The sequence below is a fragment of the Miscanthus floridulus genome, unplaced genomic scaffold, assembly GCF_019320115.1.
Source record: "Miscanthus floridulus cultivar M001 unplaced genomic scaffold, ASM1932011v1 fs_666_2, whole genome shotgun sequence".
Classification (NCBI taxonomy): domain Eukaryota; kingdom Viridiplantae; phylum Streptophyta; class Magnoliopsida; order Poales; family Poaceae; genus Miscanthus; species Miscanthus floridulus.
Genome location: NW_027097086.1, coordinates 21416 through 41792, shown reverse-complemented (window position 1 = coordinate 41792; position 20377 = coordinate 21416). Strand labels below are relative to the sequence as shown.

The 20377-nt window shown below is 47.3% G+C and overlaps 3 protein-coding genes and 1 pseudogene across 3 annotated transcripts; 1 reads left to right on the top strand and 3 right to left on the bottom strand.

Annotated features, from left to right (window-relative positions):
* Positions 1-1349: 1349 nt before the first annotated feature.
* LOC136532605 (KH domain-containing protein SPIN1-like) lies at positions 1350-6394 on the bottom strand (annotated as a pseudogene).
* Positions 6395-10039: 3645 nt separating this feature from the next.
* Positions 10040-11989, top strand: LOC136532606 (pentatricopeptide repeat-containing protein At3g14730-like). Its single transcript, XM_066525196.1, has one exon. The coding sequence runs from the start codon at positions 10312-10314 to the stop codon at positions 11971-11973; it is 1662 nt and encodes a 553-aa protein (XP_066381293.1). The 5' UTR covers positions 10040-10311; the 3' UTR covers positions 11974-11989.
* A 198-nt stretch (positions 11990-12187) lies between these two features.
* LOC136532607 (protein SRC2 homolog) lies at positions 12188-13584 on the bottom strand. The gene is made up of 2 exons (XM_066525197.1): positions 12943-13584; positions 12188-12683 (listed from the first exon to the last, which is right to left on the bottom strand). The coding sequence occupies exons 1-2, from the start codon at positions 13397-13399 to the stop codon at positions 12199-12201; spliced, it is 942 nt and encodes a 313-aa protein (XP_066381294.1). The 5' UTR covers positions 13400-13584; the 3' UTR covers positions 12188-12198.
* A 1120-nt stretch (positions 13585-14704) lies between these two features.
* LOC136532608 (uncharacterized) lies at positions 14705-17088 on the bottom strand. The gene is made up of 5 exons (XM_066525198.1): positions 16781-17088; positions 16212-16262; positions 16001-16134; positions 15434-15522; positions 14705-15365 (listed from the first exon to the last, which is right to left on the bottom strand). Exons 1-5 carry the CDS (start codon positions 17045-17047, stop codon positions 15181-15183), a joined length of 726 nt encoding a protein of 241 aa, XP_066381295.1. The 5' UTR covers positions 17048-17088; the 3' UTR covers positions 14705-15180.
* Positions 17089-20377: the final 3289 nt, after the last annotated feature.

The window sequence follows — 20377 nt, the reverse complement described above, 5'->3', positions numbered from 1 at the left end:
TCTTTGAGCTTCCAATAACACTAGTTAACCACATTTATTTTTACAAATTATAGCTGCATCTTTAACTACACCACTTGCTCGTCATCTTTACTTAAGTATTACACACAAGTTATATTTTATTTTTGTTTATATAAATTGTTTTTCATACCAAACAATTAAAACGACTTATCATTTCACGTGCATCATAAATTTCTGAAACCCGAAAACTTATTTGGCTAATCTCTCTCTTACCTAAATCTCGGGTTCATAACACAGGGGTGTTATGTTAGCGTGGCGACGCTGTGCACGTACCGGACTCGTACTCGTGATTGGTTATCTTCCACACGTATTAGCCGGGCAGAGCAGGGGCTAGCCGGATTAAGCTGGCAAAAGCATTAAGAGCTGGGGGACCCACGCGGCAGGAGGGCAGAGCGATTAGTACATCCGACCGACGATAACATACTAATTTGTTAGGTGTAAAATAGATAATACTTTATTACAGTAACCACAAAAATTTATTGGTTCTTTTCTTCTTATCTTTTTGGGGTATTGTTTTTGAAGTTTTAGATAGTCAAATGTTAATAAAACTTACCAACAACAATCCTAAGGGCAGTCCCAATGAAAAAAACTAGTAGTTTCTATAACATAGGATATCGCACCAAAAAAGTACTCATTTCCAACCCATGGTTTCTATGAGTAATAACTATTTTCTCTTTCTCTCTTCCAACTCTATCTTTTCCTTCAATGGGAGTGCGACACGAGCTCCCTAGAAACTGGTGGTTTCTCCCTAATGGCGATTTCATGGTTTCTTGGTGCATTGGGTCAAAAGTAGACCTGGTTTCTTCATGAAGAAACCAGGTCTATGATTTTTGCTCTCTTTCTTCATTAATTACGTTGCCATGTCAGCATTTTGCCTACGTGGCAAGTCATTTAATGAGGATAGAAACTATCATCAATGCATCATTGGGACTGCCCTAAGAACCTATTTGGAGTTTTGGATGAGTTAGTGCTAGTTACTAGTTGGGACTAAAACTTAGTCTAAATTAGCTAGTCCAAATTAGTCCAACTAGTTTAAGGCTTAAAACTTGACTAAAAATTAGTCCACCTACTACTCCCTTGGGAGTAAATTTTAGCTAGCTAACAAATAACCTTTGATATCCAATGAGCCTATTTTTGTGATCAAAAGCTAGGCTCTACTCTATGTTTATATATATATATATATATATATATATATATATATATATATATATATATATATATATATATATATATATATATATATATATATATATATATATATATCGATTCAACTATATAACAAACAAAAAAACTGAACAGCCCACACAAAATGCGTCCCGAGATATAAAATTTATGTCGACAAATACTATTATAATCAAATATGTTGCGGAGTCATAACTTTATAGTCAATCAAAGAGCTCAAAATACTGGAACTTGGACATCTCTGCACTATCAGCACTAATAGTCGGCGACAAGGAAGCAATAAACGAAATATTCTAAGTACACAGCCATGAGGGGGTGTTTTTTTTCTCTCTCACTACTTGTCACCTCATCCGCAGGTCAATGTCACAAGGGATATCAAAATTCACCAGCTAGCAATGGCATGAATTCCAATGCCATCACGGGAGCTTGAGCATCCGAGAAGCTATGTCTGTCATGAGAGCAGGACTGACGAGAGAGTTTCTGGGAAGGATCTCCCTGTCACTGTTTTGTGCCACCATTGCTGAACGGAGAGGCACTGCCGTTCTGGTGCGGGCTATCCTCTCGATATACCGAGTTCAACATGGCAAGTTCTCGAAGTTGTTGTCTCTTGATGTTGTCTTGTGACTCATCCTGCATGAAAACCCATCAATGGATTGAGATTTTTTTACACACAGGAGACGATGAATGAAGCAAATTGTGCATCTACATGTTAGTCGTCTATTTGTTTAATTATGGCAAGAAACTAAAAGGGCGTACCCAGTGCAGAGAGCTCCCGCTCTATGCGGGGTCTGGAGAAGGGCGTTAGTGGCAAGCCTTACCCTCGCCTGTGCAATGCGAGGAGACCGCGACTCAAACCCGGGACCTTCCGGTCACAGGCGGTAAGACTCTACCGCTTGCACCAGACCCGCACTTCTAATTATGGCAAGAAACTATGGAAAATAAATACAAGTTGGCGCAGATGCTCTCCGGACGCCGTTAATATGAGACCCGACTCCACCCCCTCTTTCTCGGACTCCCTTTCTCCCTCAACTTCCACCTACCCACCAGGACACACCTGGCTGGCCCCACCACCAACCTATGCGAGGAGACCGCGACTCAAACCCGAGACCTTCCGGTCACAGACGGTAAGACTCTACCGCTTGCACCAGGCCCGCCCTTCTAATTATGGCAAGAAACTATGGAAAATAAATACAAGTTGGCGCAGATGCTCTCCGGACGCCGTTAATATGAGACCCGACTCCACCCCCTCTTTCTCAGACTCCCTTTCTCCCTCAACTTCCACCTACCCACCAGGACCCGCCTGGCTGGCCCCACCACCAACCTCTGCCCCACCAGGTCGCCTTCCATGCTGGCAAGGACATCCACCCTCCTCCCCCGTACACCTCCTGATCCTCCTATACCCCCAACCCTAGATTTGAGCCCCTCTCCCATCCCCACACCCCACGTCTCCATCCATCTCAACTATCCGCCACCACCGCCCACTCAACAACATCCTTGCTAAATGCTAACCTAGCCAAATCATGATGCCCCCGACATTGGCCCACCAATCGCCATCCACAAACCGTGGTGGGCGGCACCACCGTTGATAACCAAACCCCACCCTAGATTTGAACCCCTCCCCCACACCCCACGTTCCCACCTACCCCACCCATCTCTACTATCCGCCGCCGCCGCCAGCCGCCCACTCGACAAAATCCTTGCTAACTCAGCCAAGTGATGATACCACCGACGTTGGCCGCACCTAATCGCCATCCTCCAGACCATGATGGGCGGCGCCACCACTGCGTCACCATCCCACAACCATACCATCGGGACAACCACCACCCTAACCTTCACTTTAGCCCCGATAGCCATGAAATCCCCTTCCCAACCTAAAACCCCAAACTACTAATCCCAGTCACAAAACCTAACCCTAACTAGAACACCATCCGTCGGCGGAGCATCATCATAGAACCACGGCCATCGATGGATCTAGAGGTTTGTGTCATTCTTACTTTCTTACTTCACCCCTTTCATCATTCCATTTGTGCAAAATCTTCCCTTCAACAAAGCATGTTGATCCATACTTTATGAAATTGCAAAAAAAAAAAAAAAAAACGTTACAGAACTTAATAGTGGCCCATTTCCTTGACCTTTCCTAAAATGACATGCTTCGCTAATGAATTACAGATTGAGGAATAGATAAAGGTAGAGGGTTAGGGGATCATATGCATACCACCGGTTTCAGCAACTCCTCTAGTATCTCCTGTGCTTGTGTCAGTCTAGCATCAATAACATCAGCAGGTAATTCAGCCTCGATTAAGATATGTGTTGGATCGCCCAAGTGTTCATAGCCAGGCCTTCCCTTGAGCTGTTCCTCCTACAGGAAACAGACAGAATGGCATGTCAGCATTGTTTGCTTGCCCCAGGAAGTGGAGTATCAGATCTTAAGATTAATATCACTTGGTTACCAGAAAATTTTAGCCTATAATGACCACTGATGATTCAATGTAAAATGCCACAAACAGCGTTATTGAAGAATCAGCTTATGAAAATGAGTAAGAATTTATTTACTTTCACAGGATCTTTTATGGAGCCCTTCCCTCTGATGAAAACACGGCAACCTGTAGTAGCTTCAACTCTCTTTAGTGAGTGTCCCCTCGGCCCAAGCAGACGGCCAATGAAGTTAAACTGCATATATATCAGGTATAATTAACAAATTAAAAATACAAATTGATAGTAGTAACAACTAATCATCACTTCGTCTGAAGCAGGAAAGAACATACATTGGGGTAAGCATCTGTTGGAACTTCCAATCGCACGATCTTCTTGACAATGTAGGAGGAATGGTTCTGTACAGCACCTTGCCAGCCCATGGCTCCCCTAGGAAAACCATTTCTCTGGAAAGTCATGGTATCAAAGTAGAATTGTAAGTTAAGCTTGCTTCATTGGAGATAAAATGGATAAACAGTAAAACAATTAAGCAGTATGCAAGCAAAAAAATTGCAAAACAAAGAGTAGCTGAAATTACTATTCTCTTCTCAACATGAAAAGAAGTAATTCAAAAGTATCCTGCATATCTCCAATTTTTTGGGTACAACCAAGGCCTTCGAATGGAAAAAAAAATGGTACCATATTTTAAGCATTCCAACATACAAAAGTAGCTTCTAATATACTCTTCAATGAAGCTTCAGGGGAGAACAATCATTCAACATGAAACCAGATTGATTTTTCAAGCACTGTAAGATTTAGCCTTCAGAATGGAAAAGAAGAGAGTAAATATTGAATCTTTTGGTGTGAGGCTAGTTTCACAACTACTCTTATGGGCCAAGTGCAAAATATTATTAAGAATGAAACTAGGTCAATAACATAGCAGGTGGAGACTGGTTGTGTTAAGATCTAATCTATTGGATACGGAAAAGATCTTGTAGGTTGTAACAATCAAAGGGAAGAAAACTTGCTTCTGACTCACCTTCACAATGTCTACTAAACTGATTCCAATGCATTGAGCAAAACAAATGAACCTATCTGTTCAATTCAAAACTTAAATATATAGAATGAAATAACCAAGTATGTGATATGCTTGGAACGTTCCAATCAACTGAAGCTTTCATTCAGGCTTTCACTATAAAGGGACAGTCAAACTTAAGCTAAGAATATTTGACGTAGTTTGCTAACAGGCAAGGTTCTACCTCTCTAAAAATGTATGTACTCCATCTCACTATATCAGTTCTGATTATTTTGGGACTCATGCATATATTTGTTAGCATGCTCTAAAGGTAGCTGAGAAGGTAGCTTGTTTGTTCCATGACCACATCTCGACATCCACAAACCACCCATGAACAGCTACTATCCAAAGAGCGGTTTGACAAACACATTAAAGACAACATCATAAGGGTATGTAGTATATCCTAATAAAAGTACAACAAAGCCGGCTTTGCCGTTATGGGAAAAAAAAGTGCAGCAAAGTGTCAAAACTATATTTGCAATTATACTTCAATATCAGGCAACCTACACATTATGTAGTATCAATTTTCCATAATGAATTCTGTAGCACACAGTTCAGAGGTATCAAGTAAATGAATGAACTGAAATGGCAAAAGAATTTTAGTAGCTAGTACAGATACCTCAGGATGCATCCCATTCCACGGACCGAAACCGTTTCCACAGAAATTAGGTACCCGGGGCAGTGGATGCATGTGGTTTGGACTTGCAATTGGTGGCAACCTCTCATTTCCTCTAACTCCAGAGTTAGAAAGCAGGTTTGATATTCTCATTATCTCTGCACATTATGGTTTGCGATCAGCATAACATCGACATAAGACTAAATACCTATTATTGATAAAGCTCTACCATTTCAGCACCAAAACAATTATACGTTGTATACCAAGACATAGGGACTGTGGGGCTTCTCCGTACAAGTCGTGCCACATTAAACCAATGTGCCTTTTATGAACAAATGAATGAAAAGGCTGCTCTTTTATCATAAAGACAGAGCTCGTACAGGAACAGAGCATATGAACTACCGAATCTGAGCAAGACTGCTACAAATAAAGCTGAAAATTATCTCACCTTGATTCAACAGCCTGCCGCAGATTGGGAGCACCTGCACGAAGGGCCCGAGCTTCTGTTGCTCCTGCAACAAGTCCTCCAGATACTGACTGCGCCGCCGCAATCCAATCCAGTCCCATCGAATCAACACAGAAAAAAAAGGATACGATTCAGACCACGATACAAGAACACCAAAAACAGGGAACAGGTTACAGCAAAAAAGCGACTATATTTCAAGAATCCAATCGGGATGCCATCTTACCTGGCATGTTCTGGTGATGGAGGGGGCCTCATAATCGGCATCGGGGACATCGCCCTGCCCGGGGAGAAGCATTTGTCCGTGGCCATCAGCGCCTCCATGGCGGCGGGCTGGACTGGGGTCGGATTAAGCTGCTACCAATGAAGAGAGACGACGGCGACGGACGAAGAGAAGATGTGATTGCGTTTTCCTTAGATTTTTGTCGTGTTTTATCTCCTTTTCTTCTGTGCGGTAAAATCAGTCGAGGAGGATTCCAGCGCAATCGCGCATACGAGATGTCAAAAACGGGCGCTTCCTCTGGGTGTTTCTTCGGCTGGCAGATGGCTGGCCTCCTTTTTACCCTATTCGTTGGGTTTATAGCGGCGGTAAGGTGGAGTAGGTTTTTGGCAGCCACCGCCGGTTGGTGATACTTTTTTTTTTCCGTTCCCTGACCTAGGGTTTTAGGGGATGCGTAGAGACTTGAGAGTTGGCCGTATGTACTTGTAGGTATGCGTAAAATTGAACCGTATGTGTACACAATTTGTCAGATTACCAATGAGTTCGGTAAGAACGCCTAAGTCAATCAGTCTTAAATATTTTTCATCCAAACATACTTATACCAAGAAAGTATCACTCTAGTCTTTGTGTCACCTCATTGATGTAGAAATCTATTATAGCATTATTTCCTTTACATATAATGTTCTTTCTTTTTTAGCGGTCACCATCATGTCTGGTCAGCATGTTAAGAGAACAGTTATTGTTTAGGCGCATCTTTTTTCATTATTTTCATGTGATGAATAGGAGTCATCGGATGTTAAATTCAATTGTTTCCAGCTTAGGTTGTGTTGTTCTTTTTCAGTCTCTGCCTCTTCTTCGTCGTAGTGCACAAACTCTCAATCTCGCAACCCCCTACCACCGGTCGTCTCTCACCCCTGCCGCTGAGTCCGCCTCCACTGACCACTACCCTCCCCCTCTCCCGTGTTAACCTGAGGTCATTAGGCCATCTCCATGACTCTTCGGTCATTTCTATCTCAATCATTGTCCTCCTCTGCCCTGCACTCACCTCCTCAGTTGCCCAGCCTGCCTCCCACATGCCCTTTCCTAAGGAAGCAAGGGCACAAAACCAACCTCAACACCCTCAAACTTGTCAAGGACGCGTGGAAAGCGATACAAGAAATTAAAGTGTGTAGTATAGGAGATGTGAGGATTTTAATAACAAACTACAAAGTTGCTAGTTTGTGTGATTTTCTCTATCAGCGGAAGGTATGCAATTAGTTTAGTTTGTTAAAAAACTATTAACAACTATGTAAAAAAATAGTTTTCTATCATGTCAGACAAATTAGTTATCCATGAAATACATTATGGCCTCATAAACAATGTGTGCTTAGTGTTCTATACAAAGTTTATTAGTTCAAACAATCTAAATGGCGACTAGCTAATTTTAGCATTGTGGATACAAGATACACTAACTTAAATGGAAAATACTATATTAGCATAGTAATTTGGTGGCGATTTAGGTTTGAGTATTTAACTACTGAAAGAACTGCAGTAGAGATTGGTCCTTTATTTCATCCATAGCTAGCTAGGCTTTTAGTTTTTTCATCGCCTAACCTCTCTAACATTTCAATACCCATTGCCACAACAACAAAAATATATATTCTCCCACAAGAAGCAACACTTATCTTATTGTCCAACCCTACCTAATACTAACAATCTACCCATCTACATATAATGTCACCGTTTATGGGTGAGAGGATGCTCATGCTTTTATATTGTAATATCTTATTTCATCACATATATTTTTCTCATAGTTATTAGGCCTGTTCAGTTGTTGGTATTTGCAACTCAGTGGTTGCACCCTTGAGACAGTTACAACAGTGATACAATGGCAAGTGCATTTGTTGTCGCTAAAAAAGCAGCCGAACAGACCCGGCCCATTGCATTTATAGGAATATATACTCAATACAAGTTTAGTGTAGGAAACTATTTTGTTTTGAGCAGCACAAGCCTTGCTATAATACTTCTTCTGTTGGACCAGAAGTAATCCTACGACTTCATTATGGCTGAATGTGCAAAACAATATGCACCTAAAAACAAAAAATTTCGTGGTATTGAAACTAGGATATCTCTGCTCTACAAGCTTGTTTGTTATGAAGCGAGATAGGCTCATCTATAAGCAAAATCTAATGCATAAAGCCCAACCCCTGAATCTTGTCATATATGTTCCTTAAAAAAAAATACCATGCATCATTTTACTTTCCCTTAATTGCAACACATTATTGTTTTTATGAAATATATTGATTTTCATGACAAGCAGTTAGGAAAATAATATCAAGTGTATGCATTGGAAACCATATTTCGATCTGAAACCAAAGCAAGAGAGGGTAGTATAGGATAGAAATTATATATCATGAAAAATAGAAGAAAATGTTTAGAAGCTCAAAGAGAGTATACTATATAGTCCATACGGGCTGTTGTTGTGATATGCTATGGCCCTGGATGTATCCATTAGCTGCTAATAGGTAGCTAGTTAATAGGCCACAACTGATATTAGCTAGTTTTGTCAACTAGTGAGATAGTTGTTAGTTTAGTATTCAGCTAACAATTAGCTAGAACTATTTAAATTCAATGAGTTAATTATTAACAACTAACTGTTACCTCCTTGGATCAAACCGGGCTTACGTCCGTAGATAACAGTGTTAACGTCTTGGTTAGTCTACTATATGGATGTTTGTGTTTTACATGTTAACAATTATCTGTCGTAGGCTGCATTTGATGTCGAAGTTTTTAGCCCCATCTCACGTAAGTACATATTTTCTCCCATCACAGACAATTCTTCTAGGAGCTCTTTGACTTCAGCAAGGAAGTTCGTCATGCAACACAAGAAAGAGGGCTATTCCTAGTAGCTGACCGTTGAATAGTTGTACGATCGTCGCTCTAGGCCAATGACCGATCGGTAAAGAAAAGCTTATTGTCCTCTCGGCTGCTCCGCTTCAGAAAACAATATGCTTTCGAGAGAAACAGGAAACAGCGTTCCCACACAAGATTTACAATAGAGAACGGCAAACAACAGCAAGAACTGTGAAGGCCGTGTGAACCGTGATGTGGAGACTGGGGAGGAACTTGCTCTTGCTCGCCCTAGGATGGAATCAGGAAGGCCAAAGGCGCACACGGAACTCTTCCGTGGGAGTGGGACTGTGGCCCTGTGGGAGGGAGGGGGAGAGCCTACGCGCGGAAGGCTGGCACACGATGGGTCGATGACATGTTCCACCACGGGGACCAATGCTCGCCGCCTCGCCTGCACTGCCTGCCGAGCGCCGATCTATGCGTGAGCCGTGACCCTATCATGTCTGTCCTCTCATCACTGCTCCCTTGGCCTCACCAGCCTCGACAGACGGCGGCACTCCGGCTTGTACTTTCCCACTAGTTTCTGCGTACTGGAATCGACGACGGAGCTGATGCTGAGCATAGGATACTGCCACGGTATGGCTGGCATTTGCCGTACGCTGCAACGGATGGGTAGTGGGCTGAGCAGCAGCCCAAGTCTCGCGCATGTTACTTGGGATTGAGCGAACCGGGAGGATTCGGCTGCAGGGGGCGGCCAAGCCAAGGTGCTCGCGCGCGCCCCGCGTCGCGCCGACCGGCCAGGCCGCCGTCCAACCGCGCCAGTGCGCCGCCAAGCAAGCTACGGCGCGGTCGGTAGCAAGCGCCGCTCCTCGCGGCTATTCGGGGTACGTACGTACAGGATGACACGAGGAAAGAACGCGACAATGGACATGTTGCTAGATGCGATGCCTCGGCGCCGACGCCATGCGTAGCAACACGCAGCAGTGCCCGCCCATGCCATGCCATGCCACTTGCCACGCACCGTGCTGTCAGCTTGTCGCGGCGCCCACAGACACAGCTCCAAGGGGTCCCTCCCACTCCACTTCCACTTCCACTCCCACCCGCCCGGGCCCAGCCTGTGGAAAGTAAAGTCCATCTGAATCTGAACTGACCCTGTTGGCGCCTGCAAAGGGAGGAGGATACGGGAGCACGGATCCAGGACCAGGAGCTCCTGTCCGTCGTCACCCGCCACCGCAAGATCCCCCCACCACCGGCACGGCGGCACCCGGATCTTTTCCAATCATTTCTCCTCCTTTAGCCCATTTTGCTAACGCTTTCCAGGCCGCCGGAACGGCCCAAATCGAGCAAACTATAGGGCCGAGAAGCCGTGGGAGCGAACGAGCGAACGGCAAGCGCGTTGCGAATGCGAGCCGCGCGGGCGAAGGCTTGTGTACTCCCGCGCGGCCCGCCGCAGGCAGCCATCTTTCGGCAGCCGCTGCCTCGCCGCCCGCCGGGAGATGGCGGCGCTGCGCGTCCCGCTCCACGCCATCCTCTCCCGCGCGGGCCCTTCGTCCGCGCGCCTGCTCCTCCCTCTCCACGCGCACCTGGTCGTGTCGGGCCGCCTCGCCGCGTCCCCCGCCGTGATCACGTCCCTCGTCTCCCTCTACGCTCGCGGCCCGGCCGCGCTGCACCCGGCCGTCCCGCTCCTCCTCCCGGCCTCCGCGCCGCCCCCGCTGCCCTGCTTCAACGCCGCGCTCTCCCTGCCGCACGCGCTCGCGCTCCCGCTCTTCCGCCGCCTCCTCGCCGCACACTCCCCCGACGCCTTCTCCTTCCCGCCCCTCTTCGCCTCGGCCCCCGCCTCGCCGAACCTGCTCGCGCTCCATGCCCTCGCGCTCCGCTTCGGCCTCGCACACGACCTGTTCTGCGCCAGCGCTCTGCTCCGCGGGTGCCTGAGGTTCGGTCTCGCTGACCATGCGCACCGCCTGTTCGACGAATTGAGGCACCGGGATGTCGTCGTGTGGAACTCCATGGTCAATGGGTTCGTGAAACTTGGGTGCTTTGACCGCGCCACGGAGTGCTTCAGGAAGATGAGGGAGGAGGGTGGGGTGGAGATCAGCAGCTTCACAGTCACCGGGATCTTGTCCGTGTGTACAGCAACAGCCGATTTGGGGCGCGGGGCTGCAGTACACGGGTTGTCGGTGAAGTCAGGATTTGACAAGGAGGCATCTGTGTGCAATGCGTTGATAGATCTTTACGGGAAGTGCCACCAGGTGCACGATGCAACCATGGTGTTTGAGGGGCTGCCAGATACTGATAAGGATCTGTTCAGCTGGAACTCCATGCTGTCAGCGCATCAGTACTCGGCTGATCACACGGGGACGATGAGGCTCTTTGCGAGGATGAGACGTACTGCACTTTTGCCTGATGCAGTGACTGTTGCTGCTGTTCTCCCCGCATGTGCGCAGACTGCAGCCCTGCAGGTTGGGAGGGAGGTGCATGGATACATTGTAACGAGCGGGCTGGCCAGTGATGGAGCACTGGACGTTTTTGCTTGCAATGCGCTGGCGGACATGTACGTGAAGAGCGGTGGGCTGGATGATGCTCGTCGTGTGTTTGATTGGACACGCCAACGGGATGTGGCATCGTGGAACATTATGATCGATGGGTATGCCTCACATGGGAGTGGGCAGGAGGCACTGATGTTGTTCCACCAGATGATAGAAGAAGGCCTGGTTCCAGATGAGGTAACGCTGCTGGGAGCATTGTCGGCTTGCAGCCACTCTGGGCTTCTCGAGGAAGGGAAGGGTTTCCTAAAGAGGATGAAAGAGGAGTTTGGATTGGAGCCACAGCTAGAGCACTATGCGTGCGTCACCGACATGCTTGGGCGAGCAGGGAGGTTGGATGAAGCAAGAAAGGTAATAGAAGAGGCTGGTGATGTTGGTGCCGGTGCATGGAGGACATACCTTGCGGCATGCCGGATGCATGGTGATAAGGAGAGAGCACAAGAGGCAGCTAGGATGTTGATGATGGCAGAGGAATCAGGGAGCGGGGGATGGGTTCTGCTCGCCAACACTTATGGTTGGGACGGAAACTTTGAGGAGCTTGAAGAGGTGAGAGAGGAGATGAAACGCCAAGGGGTGCAGAAGGCAGCTGGTTGCAGCTGGGTTGAGGTCAGATGAGAGAATAATGGAAGTGGAACAATGATGCATACTTTTGTTAGTGGGGATAGGGGACACCCTGAGGCTGACATGATTATATAATGTTGCACACATTAATAGGTTTGGATGAAGGAGTGCAGCCATCTGAGCAAAATAAATCCAATGTATCTGGCAGAATGCTCATGACTTTTCAAATTGTGCTACACAATTGGTTACACAAGCACACGACTGACAGTAGCCCATAACTTAGAATGGTGCATCAGAAGATAAAGTTAAGCTCGCACCATCAAGACCAGCACCAAAATTTGGTCCTGGCAACAATTTTTCACCAAATATCAGGGTTCCAGCGGCCAGTGCTCCAGCTCCAAGCCCCATTCCAAGGTTAGATGAACTGTTCTGACCTGCAAACCTTCTTGGTGGCATATTTATGTAGCTCTGTGGCACTTGCCCCCTCGCAGGATACGGTGGGGAAAAGTAACTGGGGTTTGAAGTGGGAGGTGGCAGGGTTTGTGGGATTGGTGGGGGTTGTTTGCTATAGCCATTACCTCCTGAGGGTGATGGATCTGGCCTAGTGGTAGGGCTTGGTAGCATTGTGTTGCTGTAGCGATCACCACCTTTGCTGTGATCCCTATAATGGCTTGAGGGCAGTGGTGGATAGTTATAAACTGGACCATCTTCTATAGCTAGTGTGATGCCAACCTGGTTTGGGTGCTTTGATCCGTCGTGTGATCCTGCACATTCACAACAGAGGCAGATAAGTTGAATTCAGTTGTATACTGATCGTATTATAATCAATAAGGTAAATCTTTGTTAAGGCTATCTTAAATCACTTGATGTATTGGTTAAACATAACTTTGTATTGTTTGTGTACAAATTTACCTATAGAAAGATCTATTTTTCAAGTGTTGTACTGAATTCCTGTCAGCGCAATGGACTTTGGCCACCTCATATTGTTTTATCTTGAAAGAAAAAGCATAGGTTTCTGTTTACCTGAAAACTGAGCATGAACATCTTCCTCCTTGTATATACGGATGGATATGTCGACAAACCCATGAGCTTTGTCTGACTTCTTCCTCCTAAGCTGGAAGCTTGCAGTCTCCTCAACGACGCCAGGCTGCTCCTCGCCATGCTCAAATTTGTCGAAATACTCCTTCATCTGGACAACGGCAGCTCCCTGGAGGTGCTCCCTGAGGAAGATGGGCTCTCTCCTGTACACCTCTACCGTCAGCACCATCTGCTGAAGGCTGCTCAGATCATGCTCGTCAACCGAGACCGAGAACTTCATGCCCCAGCTTGGGTCGGAGCTCCCTGACGCATCCACCTTGGTGCAGTACTTGCTGTTGGGATCGACCCATGCGACGGAGAACCACTGCGGTTTGAGCAGCGACGATCTGCGGCCCAGGCCGCGAGCGGAGATCACACAGAACTCCACCGACGTTTTCGCCATTTGCGTGAAGAGGGAAAGGTGAGGAGGTCGTCGGACGGTGACGCGGGCCAGTGAAAACGATGGTGTGAGAGATTCGTTGGCTCATAGGGTGCTGCTTTACCACGCTTTGTTTTTTTCGTGTTTGCTTTGCTGTTAAACTTCTAGTCATGGAATTGATTCCAAAGCTGCGGCATTAGGAGAGGGAAAAGCATCTGAAAAAAGGGTGTGATGCTTCGATTCTGCGGCCCGTTCGCTGGTATGAAACGCTGAAACACGGTTCCAGCTGAATTGTTGTGAGAGAAAAAATACTGTTCTGACTGAAAAAAGAAGCCGAACAAGCTGAATATGGGGTAAGCAGAACAGGGCCTTTGGAAGCCAATCGTTGCGTTGTGCACAGACGTTCGAACCGATGAGTGAGCAATCTGACACAGTGACATCAGAAGTCCCAATTTTGCAAATGCCGAATGCATTAGGGAAGGTGGGGCTATGCTGGGAGGAGCCTCCGACGCGTCCAGGCAAGACTTGTTAGTAAAACGGTAGTGTTAGCGTCCGGATGGATGCCCGCACGCTACACTTAGTTTCGCCCGCTTCACGTGGGGCCTGCGCTGCTCGAATGACAAGAGGGGAGCCTCCGATTCGGAAGGATCCGGACGCGGTGTCGTATGATGCCCTGCCGGCAAGACGATGTAGCAGAGGGTGGGGCGGAGAGATGCAACATCTGATCTATTTTGAAACATCCAAATACAACAGTTTCAACATACGTCAAATACTTGAAACATACTTCTGAAACACTTGAAAAAAACATCCAAAAACACTTGAAAATCATTGCAACCATACGCAACATCCAAATAAAACATATGCAACATATGTGTGAAACATATTTAACATCCAAATAAACACACTTGCAACATGTGTCCGGAAAACACAGATGAAACATACATCTTAAACACTCGAAACATACGCTTGCAACATGCCTTTGAAACAATTGCAACATATGCAACATCCCCCAATCTACTTTTGCAACATCCATACAAAACAATTGCAACATACATCTGAAACGCCTGAAACACTTGAAACATACATATGCAACATAGGAGAGGGGAAGGCTGGCCGGTCGATTCCGATCATCAGGGTCGGAGACGGCGGCGAGCGGCTGCGCGCGAGCACCACCGCCACCAGTACTAGGCTTGGCTCTGTGGTGACGGTGGGGGATGGGGGGGGGGCGAGGAGCGCCTTGGCCACCGGGGTGGGGGGAGCTCGGTCGCCGGGATGAGAGAGGGCACCGTCGGGGGTGGGGAGGGCGCTGCGTCGGGGTTGGGGGGGGGAGGAGCCGTCCACTCTCCTGCAACATCATCACACCACCTCCATAGATCTCGCTCGTGCTCCATGGGTCTCGCCGGGGTGGGGGAGAGGGTCACCGGATCCGTGGGCGTTGGGCGCTCCTGGTGAGTGAGGACGCCAGTGGGGGAGAGGCGCCGCCGGGGTGGGGGAGGGCGCACGCCAGGGTGCCGCCGCCGGCCAGGGAGGCAGCCATGGCACGCATCAGGATGGGGCAGGGCGTGAGCGCGAAAGGGAGGAGGAAGCGAGGGATAAGATTTTTTGGGTGCGGGAGTGAACAGAGTGAGGCGATGTTCGGCCATGATTACAACCAAATATACACTTACTTGAAAGTTGAAACTATACAACACCTGAACAACCTAACACATCTCAAAGAACTACATGGGTCGTTTGTCAAAGCGCATGCTTGGAGCAACAGCAAGACGAGGTCAGCACTAGTTCCTCGTCGTCAACGTTCCTGTACCCTATGAGCGATTCTTGCGGCCCTTTGAGCCAAATTTCAACGCCCACATGGAAAGGCCGGCGATGCCAGCCGCTGCTCCAAATCCTGACCGGATATCTGCAATCAACTGACGCAGATCTCGTACAGTGCTAGCCAGCAACGGCTCTTCTGCCACGTTCTTCTGATTAGACATTCTCCGTGCAGGTCCTAGTAAAATTCCAGGTTATAATTGCTTGGGTTATCTCGTAAGTTATTGGCACCAAACTGGAGTTCACCTAGGGCAGAGGGTGGCGACTGGCGAAGTTGTGCCTCGGCCGTGTGAATAATGCTCATGGAACTTTTTACACCCTTTGTCAATTCTTGGCTGATCCAGACAATGCCAGCATGGTTGTTTTTGTTTCATGGACATGCACAAGAAACGAAAAAGGGGGTAAGTGATGCTGAATCAGCACACCAAGTTGCTTAATTCGTGAAAAATGCATCAAAAAAGAGATAACTCGTGGTAAAACTGTATACTTCCTCCAGATATTGTCAACCTTCTTCCCATGTAGATCCTTTAGAGAATATATGTTATTTCAGTTACCGGCAATTAAGCAACAATATATGCAGAATCTGGTAAATTAGGGCACAACGATGCATCCAATTTACCACAATCTATCCCCTCAAATTCTAGGAAATCACCAAGGACAAGAATATTGCTACATTTTCCTCAATATAAACATACTGTCGCACCATGTATCATGTGAAGAATCATTTTACAGAGTCAAGTTGAACAATTGCATAACATGGATACAATCAAAAGATACTCTGACAACCAATAACTGAAGAAAGTGTGAAGTTACCTTAGATCACTAAGATCTGCAGCCAAATCACCGATCTCCCTCCCAACCAGTCTCACTGAAGCCATAGTTTCTGGTAGTTTCTCTCTTGCTGAATCAAAGTACTTCTCGAGAAACTCTGCATCCCTCTTACATGCCTGAAAATGGTTCACATATGCTCATCAATGATAGTTACCTTCCTCAAATGAGAAGTTGTAACAAAAAGGCAACGTACCAGCATGGAGCGAATCGCCGAAAAGAATATCAAGCACGCAGATACTGCAACCTGTGTAAGGTAGCAACTATGATATAGAAACACTAACCTTCTCAAATTATGCATATGCAAACTAGTAGTACTCATACATATGAATATATAGCAGAGTGCAGACTATGAAATACCATCCATCAGTGTAAACAGTATTGAGTTTTCTCCAACTGCACCTTCCACGTGTTATTGAAGTTGAATTTACAAAAGTGAGAACTTACAGCTTCGTGTCATGTGGATGATAACTCCAACAATTCACAGATACTATTAAGCATGCCAAATTTGGACCTATCAATAAAATCCGATCTATGTCTATCCGGGTAGTTGTTTAATACTCCACTGTAGAACAAATTGAGTAGACACTCGTCTCCACAAGCCTTTCACGCACAATTAAACCCGCATTCATATTTCAGTTCTCATTGTCTGAACGATGTTCATACGGTAGTCAGTGGATACTTGAACCTACATGCTCGCTGTGTCGCTAGTACCAACTGAGATGGATTAGGACCGCGAGGTGAAGCGGGGACAGGGGAGCGTACCGCGGAAGCAGTGACGGTGAGGGCATCGAGGCCAGCGCCGCCTGCGCGCCGTGGGGAGGCGGAGGAGGCGCGCAGGGAGGGGGCGGTAGCCACGGAGTAGTGATGGCAGCAGGCGGGGCCCGAGGAGGAGGACATGGCCACGAGAGGCGTAGCGGCGGCGACGGACCAACCGCGGACTAGGAGGTGACGGTCACGCGGGCGGGGGTGGCACGCGGAGGCGCCGGTGGTGGGGAGTTTGGCGTGGCTAGAGAGCGGAGGGGACGACATGACGGCGCAGCCAGCTCGGGGTTGCAGACTGGCGAATGGAAGCCCAGCTTGTCAGTCCCAAGTCCCAACATCCAAGCGTCCCTCGTGCTTACCTAGTCGACCTCATGCTTGAAGCTAGTAGAACATATCGTTAACATGTTAAATTTTTTATCGAAACTAACTAAAATTATTTAAGATTAAAAAAAACTAAAATTATTTAGGATGACTCATATGACAGTCGATTACTTTATGCAGATTAGCATGGCTATATATACATATAGCCTCATGTTAAAAGGTGAAACTTATAATTAAGAACATTCATACATTCAAATTTTGAAGGCCGACCAAAGCTAGTAGGAGATGATTCAATATGACAATCGACCAAAACAAATTGGTGTTGCTATATATATACACGTAGGGCCCACATTAAATACTCTAAAGTAAAATCTTGCTTTCACACTTAAAATTTTTAGCAGAAAATGTTTGAAATATGTTGGAGATGATTTAATATGACAGCCATCTACTATGTGTATATTAGTGTGCTTATATATACTTGTGGATCCCATGTCTAAAGGTGAACCGTCGGGTATCGATATTAGGGATACCCAAAGTAAGAAAGTTAGCGCCCACACTGACTTTCTCAGATGGCTCGAGACGTATTAAAAGGTCTCGCCCGACCTCGAGGCCACGGGCTCCGTCTCGCCCGACCCCAAGAACGCGAGTTCCGTCTCGCCCAAGGCCGCGGGCTCCGTCTCGCCCGACCTCGAGGCCACGGGCTCCGTCTTGCCCGACCTCGAGGCCGTGGGCTCCGTCTCGTCCGACCCCAAGGACGCGGTTTCCATCTCGCCCAAGGTCGTGGGCTCCGTCTCGCCCGACCTCAAGGATGCGGGTTCCGTCTCGTCCGACGAGGACCCATACCGCCGCCAACCGCTCCAGGTCCAAGCGTATGGGCCTGGGTCAAAACTCTGACACCAGGAAAAAGGCTGGCATGTCTCGATGAAACCCGTGGCCATGACGGGCCATACCTAGAGATCACTCTAGGCATAATTAACCGAAGACCGAACCGAAAAGACCGAGACCGAGACCGAAAAGACCGAGACCAAAAAGTTCGGTCATGAGTTCGGTCCTGGCTCCCAACTAACCGAAGTAACCGATAGAAGTTCGATCATATGTGTCGGTTAACCGAAGTGACCGAACTGACCGTAGTTCTGTAGACTTCGTTCGTAATGTGTGATTGTGATTTGTGAGAACTGAGAAAGTTGTGTGCTAGAACTTGTCATAATAATGTGTGGTTTGTTTTATATATTGTGTTGTTATTTTTTTGCCTTTAAATAGCAAGCATGCTGTTGAAAATTGCTATAGATTCTGCTATTGTTTGTGGCTGCTACTCAGGTCCGGTTAGTTCGGTCGTGACCGAGACCGAACTTCCTCGGTCTTCGTTTTTTGCAAAGACCGATCGGTCCCAGGTTTCTGATGACCGAACTGACCGAATGACCGAGGAACCGAACCGATCGGTTCGGTCTGACCGAATGCCCAGGGTGACCTAGAGATTCACATCAAGAACAGTGTCGGACGTGCTGTGCTGTTCTGCCTAATCCTCGTACGAACGCTGATAGGCGCGTCAGTTCACCACGACGTTCGCCGGGACAGAGTAGAACGCCATGACCGGCAGATGACGTATGCGCATGGCGCCAGTGATAAACAGGGCCACGACATGGAGCCATCCCTGTTGACATCTACAGGATCGACGGGACCCGCATGAAGGAGAAGAAGGACCCATCAACCCTGAAAGCCTTCTTCTCTCTCTCGTTCTTCTCCTTTTTCCCCCTCTGTAACCCACGCTTCCCTTTGCCTATAAAAGGGGAAGCAGGGCGCCCAATGAAAGGGGGGATCTTGACACAAGAGCATGACATGAGCACACGGCTGAGCGGTAAGCGAGCTCTCAACACCCGTTCACTCCTTCCACCAGAGACTTGGGATCCACTCCCTCTCTCACCTGTTTGTAACCCCTACTGTAAACCAAGTGCCGGTAACACAAGCAGTAGCGAACTGGACATAGGGATGTTCTGTCCAAACCAGTATAAACCCTTGTATCCTCCTAGCACACCATCCGAGCCAGACGCGCAAATACAAATTTACTCGCCGGTGGTCCAAAAACACCGACAGTTGGCGCGCTAGGTAGGGGCTTTTTGCGTATCTCGACGTCCACATCAGGCCTCGGATGGCTAGTCACGGTGTCAGCTGGGTCCCGGGTGCGCAAGTGCGCTTCGGGAACCTGGACTTCATCGTTATGATGGAGGGAGAGTTGGCGCAGGTTCTCGCCGCCGTCCAGCCTCTCCACTCCGCTGGCCTCGACGCGATCACCGAGGCACTTAAGGAGCTACAACTGCACGCACTAGAGGCCCGCGCTACTGGGAGTGACCAGCTCCTCGGCTTAGATTATGGGAGGCTAAAGCGCCAGCTCGGCACCTTCCTGTGACCCCGATCGTCCCAGGAGGACTTGCGCCGCTTCACCTTCTCGTTCGCCAACGTCATGACGCCGCTTGCCGGAGGAGAGCCGCTCTCCTTGGAATACCTCATCTGGAGCGCCCCGACAGCGCTCCTGTTTAGTCTGCGCAACGCCGCAGAGACCATTGTTCACCTTATGGCGCAACACACACTCACTTTCTGCTTGCTAAACGTTCTTACGCAGTGTAAGTTAGTGTACCTGTAGAAAATTGATTAGATAAAATCAGTGCCGCTATCCTAGATAGACCATATTACTAGGGCTTATACTTATTTACATAATTTTATCGCATCCTACATTTCGCAAAACTTTTGTTGGTCAAATTTTAGGTTTTGAAAAGAGTTATGAAACTCGTAACTCATTATTGGCTCTGGTACCACCTGTGGCAGAAATGCCTGAAATAGCACGCTTCCGAAGGTGCTCGTCTTCCACCAGACACTAAGCACCCCAAAAGTTGGCTACATCAGACGTTTCTGTCGAGCACACCCCAAGGGAGAACTCAAATAATCCATGTTTTTCATCTAGGATTCAGTAATGGGAACGAGTTTACATCACTTAGTCCATTTCATACAACAATAGTTCTAAAAAATACATTATTACAATACCAAGTTCAGAATGCGGAATTTAAATAGCGGAGTTGAAATAAACATCTAACGATAAGATACAAGGATCTATCTGTGCCCACCAGAAGAATACTCCACACAACAACCACTCCTTGAGCTGCACCTGCAATAGGGGTAAATAAACCCGGAGTACACAATGTACTCGCAAGAATTACCCGACTAGTGGGAATAATTTCTCGACTCCAAAGGATATGATAAGTTTTATGGTTTGCTGGGTTTCCT

What these genes read in the sequence shown, in the direction of transcription:
- LOC136532606 (XM_066525196.1), top strand. Translation starts at nt 10,312, where the DNA reads ATGGCGGCGCTGCGCGTCCCGCTCCACGCCATCCTCTCCCGCGCGGGC.
- LOC136532607 (XM_066525197.1), bottom strand. Translation starts at nt 13,399, where the DNA reads ATGGCGAAAACGTCGGTGGAGTTCTGTGTGATCTCCGCTCGCGGCCTG. An exon ending in TGTTCATGCTCAGTTTTCAG is followed by an intron (nt 12,684 to 12,942) that starts GTAAACAGAAAC and finishes GTGAATGTGCAG; the next exon opens with GATCACACGACGGATCAAAG.
- LOC136532608 (XM_066525198.1), bottom strand. Translation starts at nt 17,047, where the DNA reads ATGTCGTCCCCTCCGCTCTCTAGCCACGCCAAACTCCCCACCACCGGC. An exon ending in GCAGATCTTAGTGATCTAAG is followed by an intron (nt 15,523 to 16,000) that starts GTAACTTCACAC and finishes TGTCTGGATCAG; the next exon opens with CCAAGAATTGACAAAGGGTG. An exon ending in GTCGCCACCCTCTGCCCTAG is followed by an intron (nt 15,366 to 15,433) that starts GTGAACTCCAGT and finishes GAATTTTACTAG; the next exon opens with GACCTGCACGGAGAATGTCT.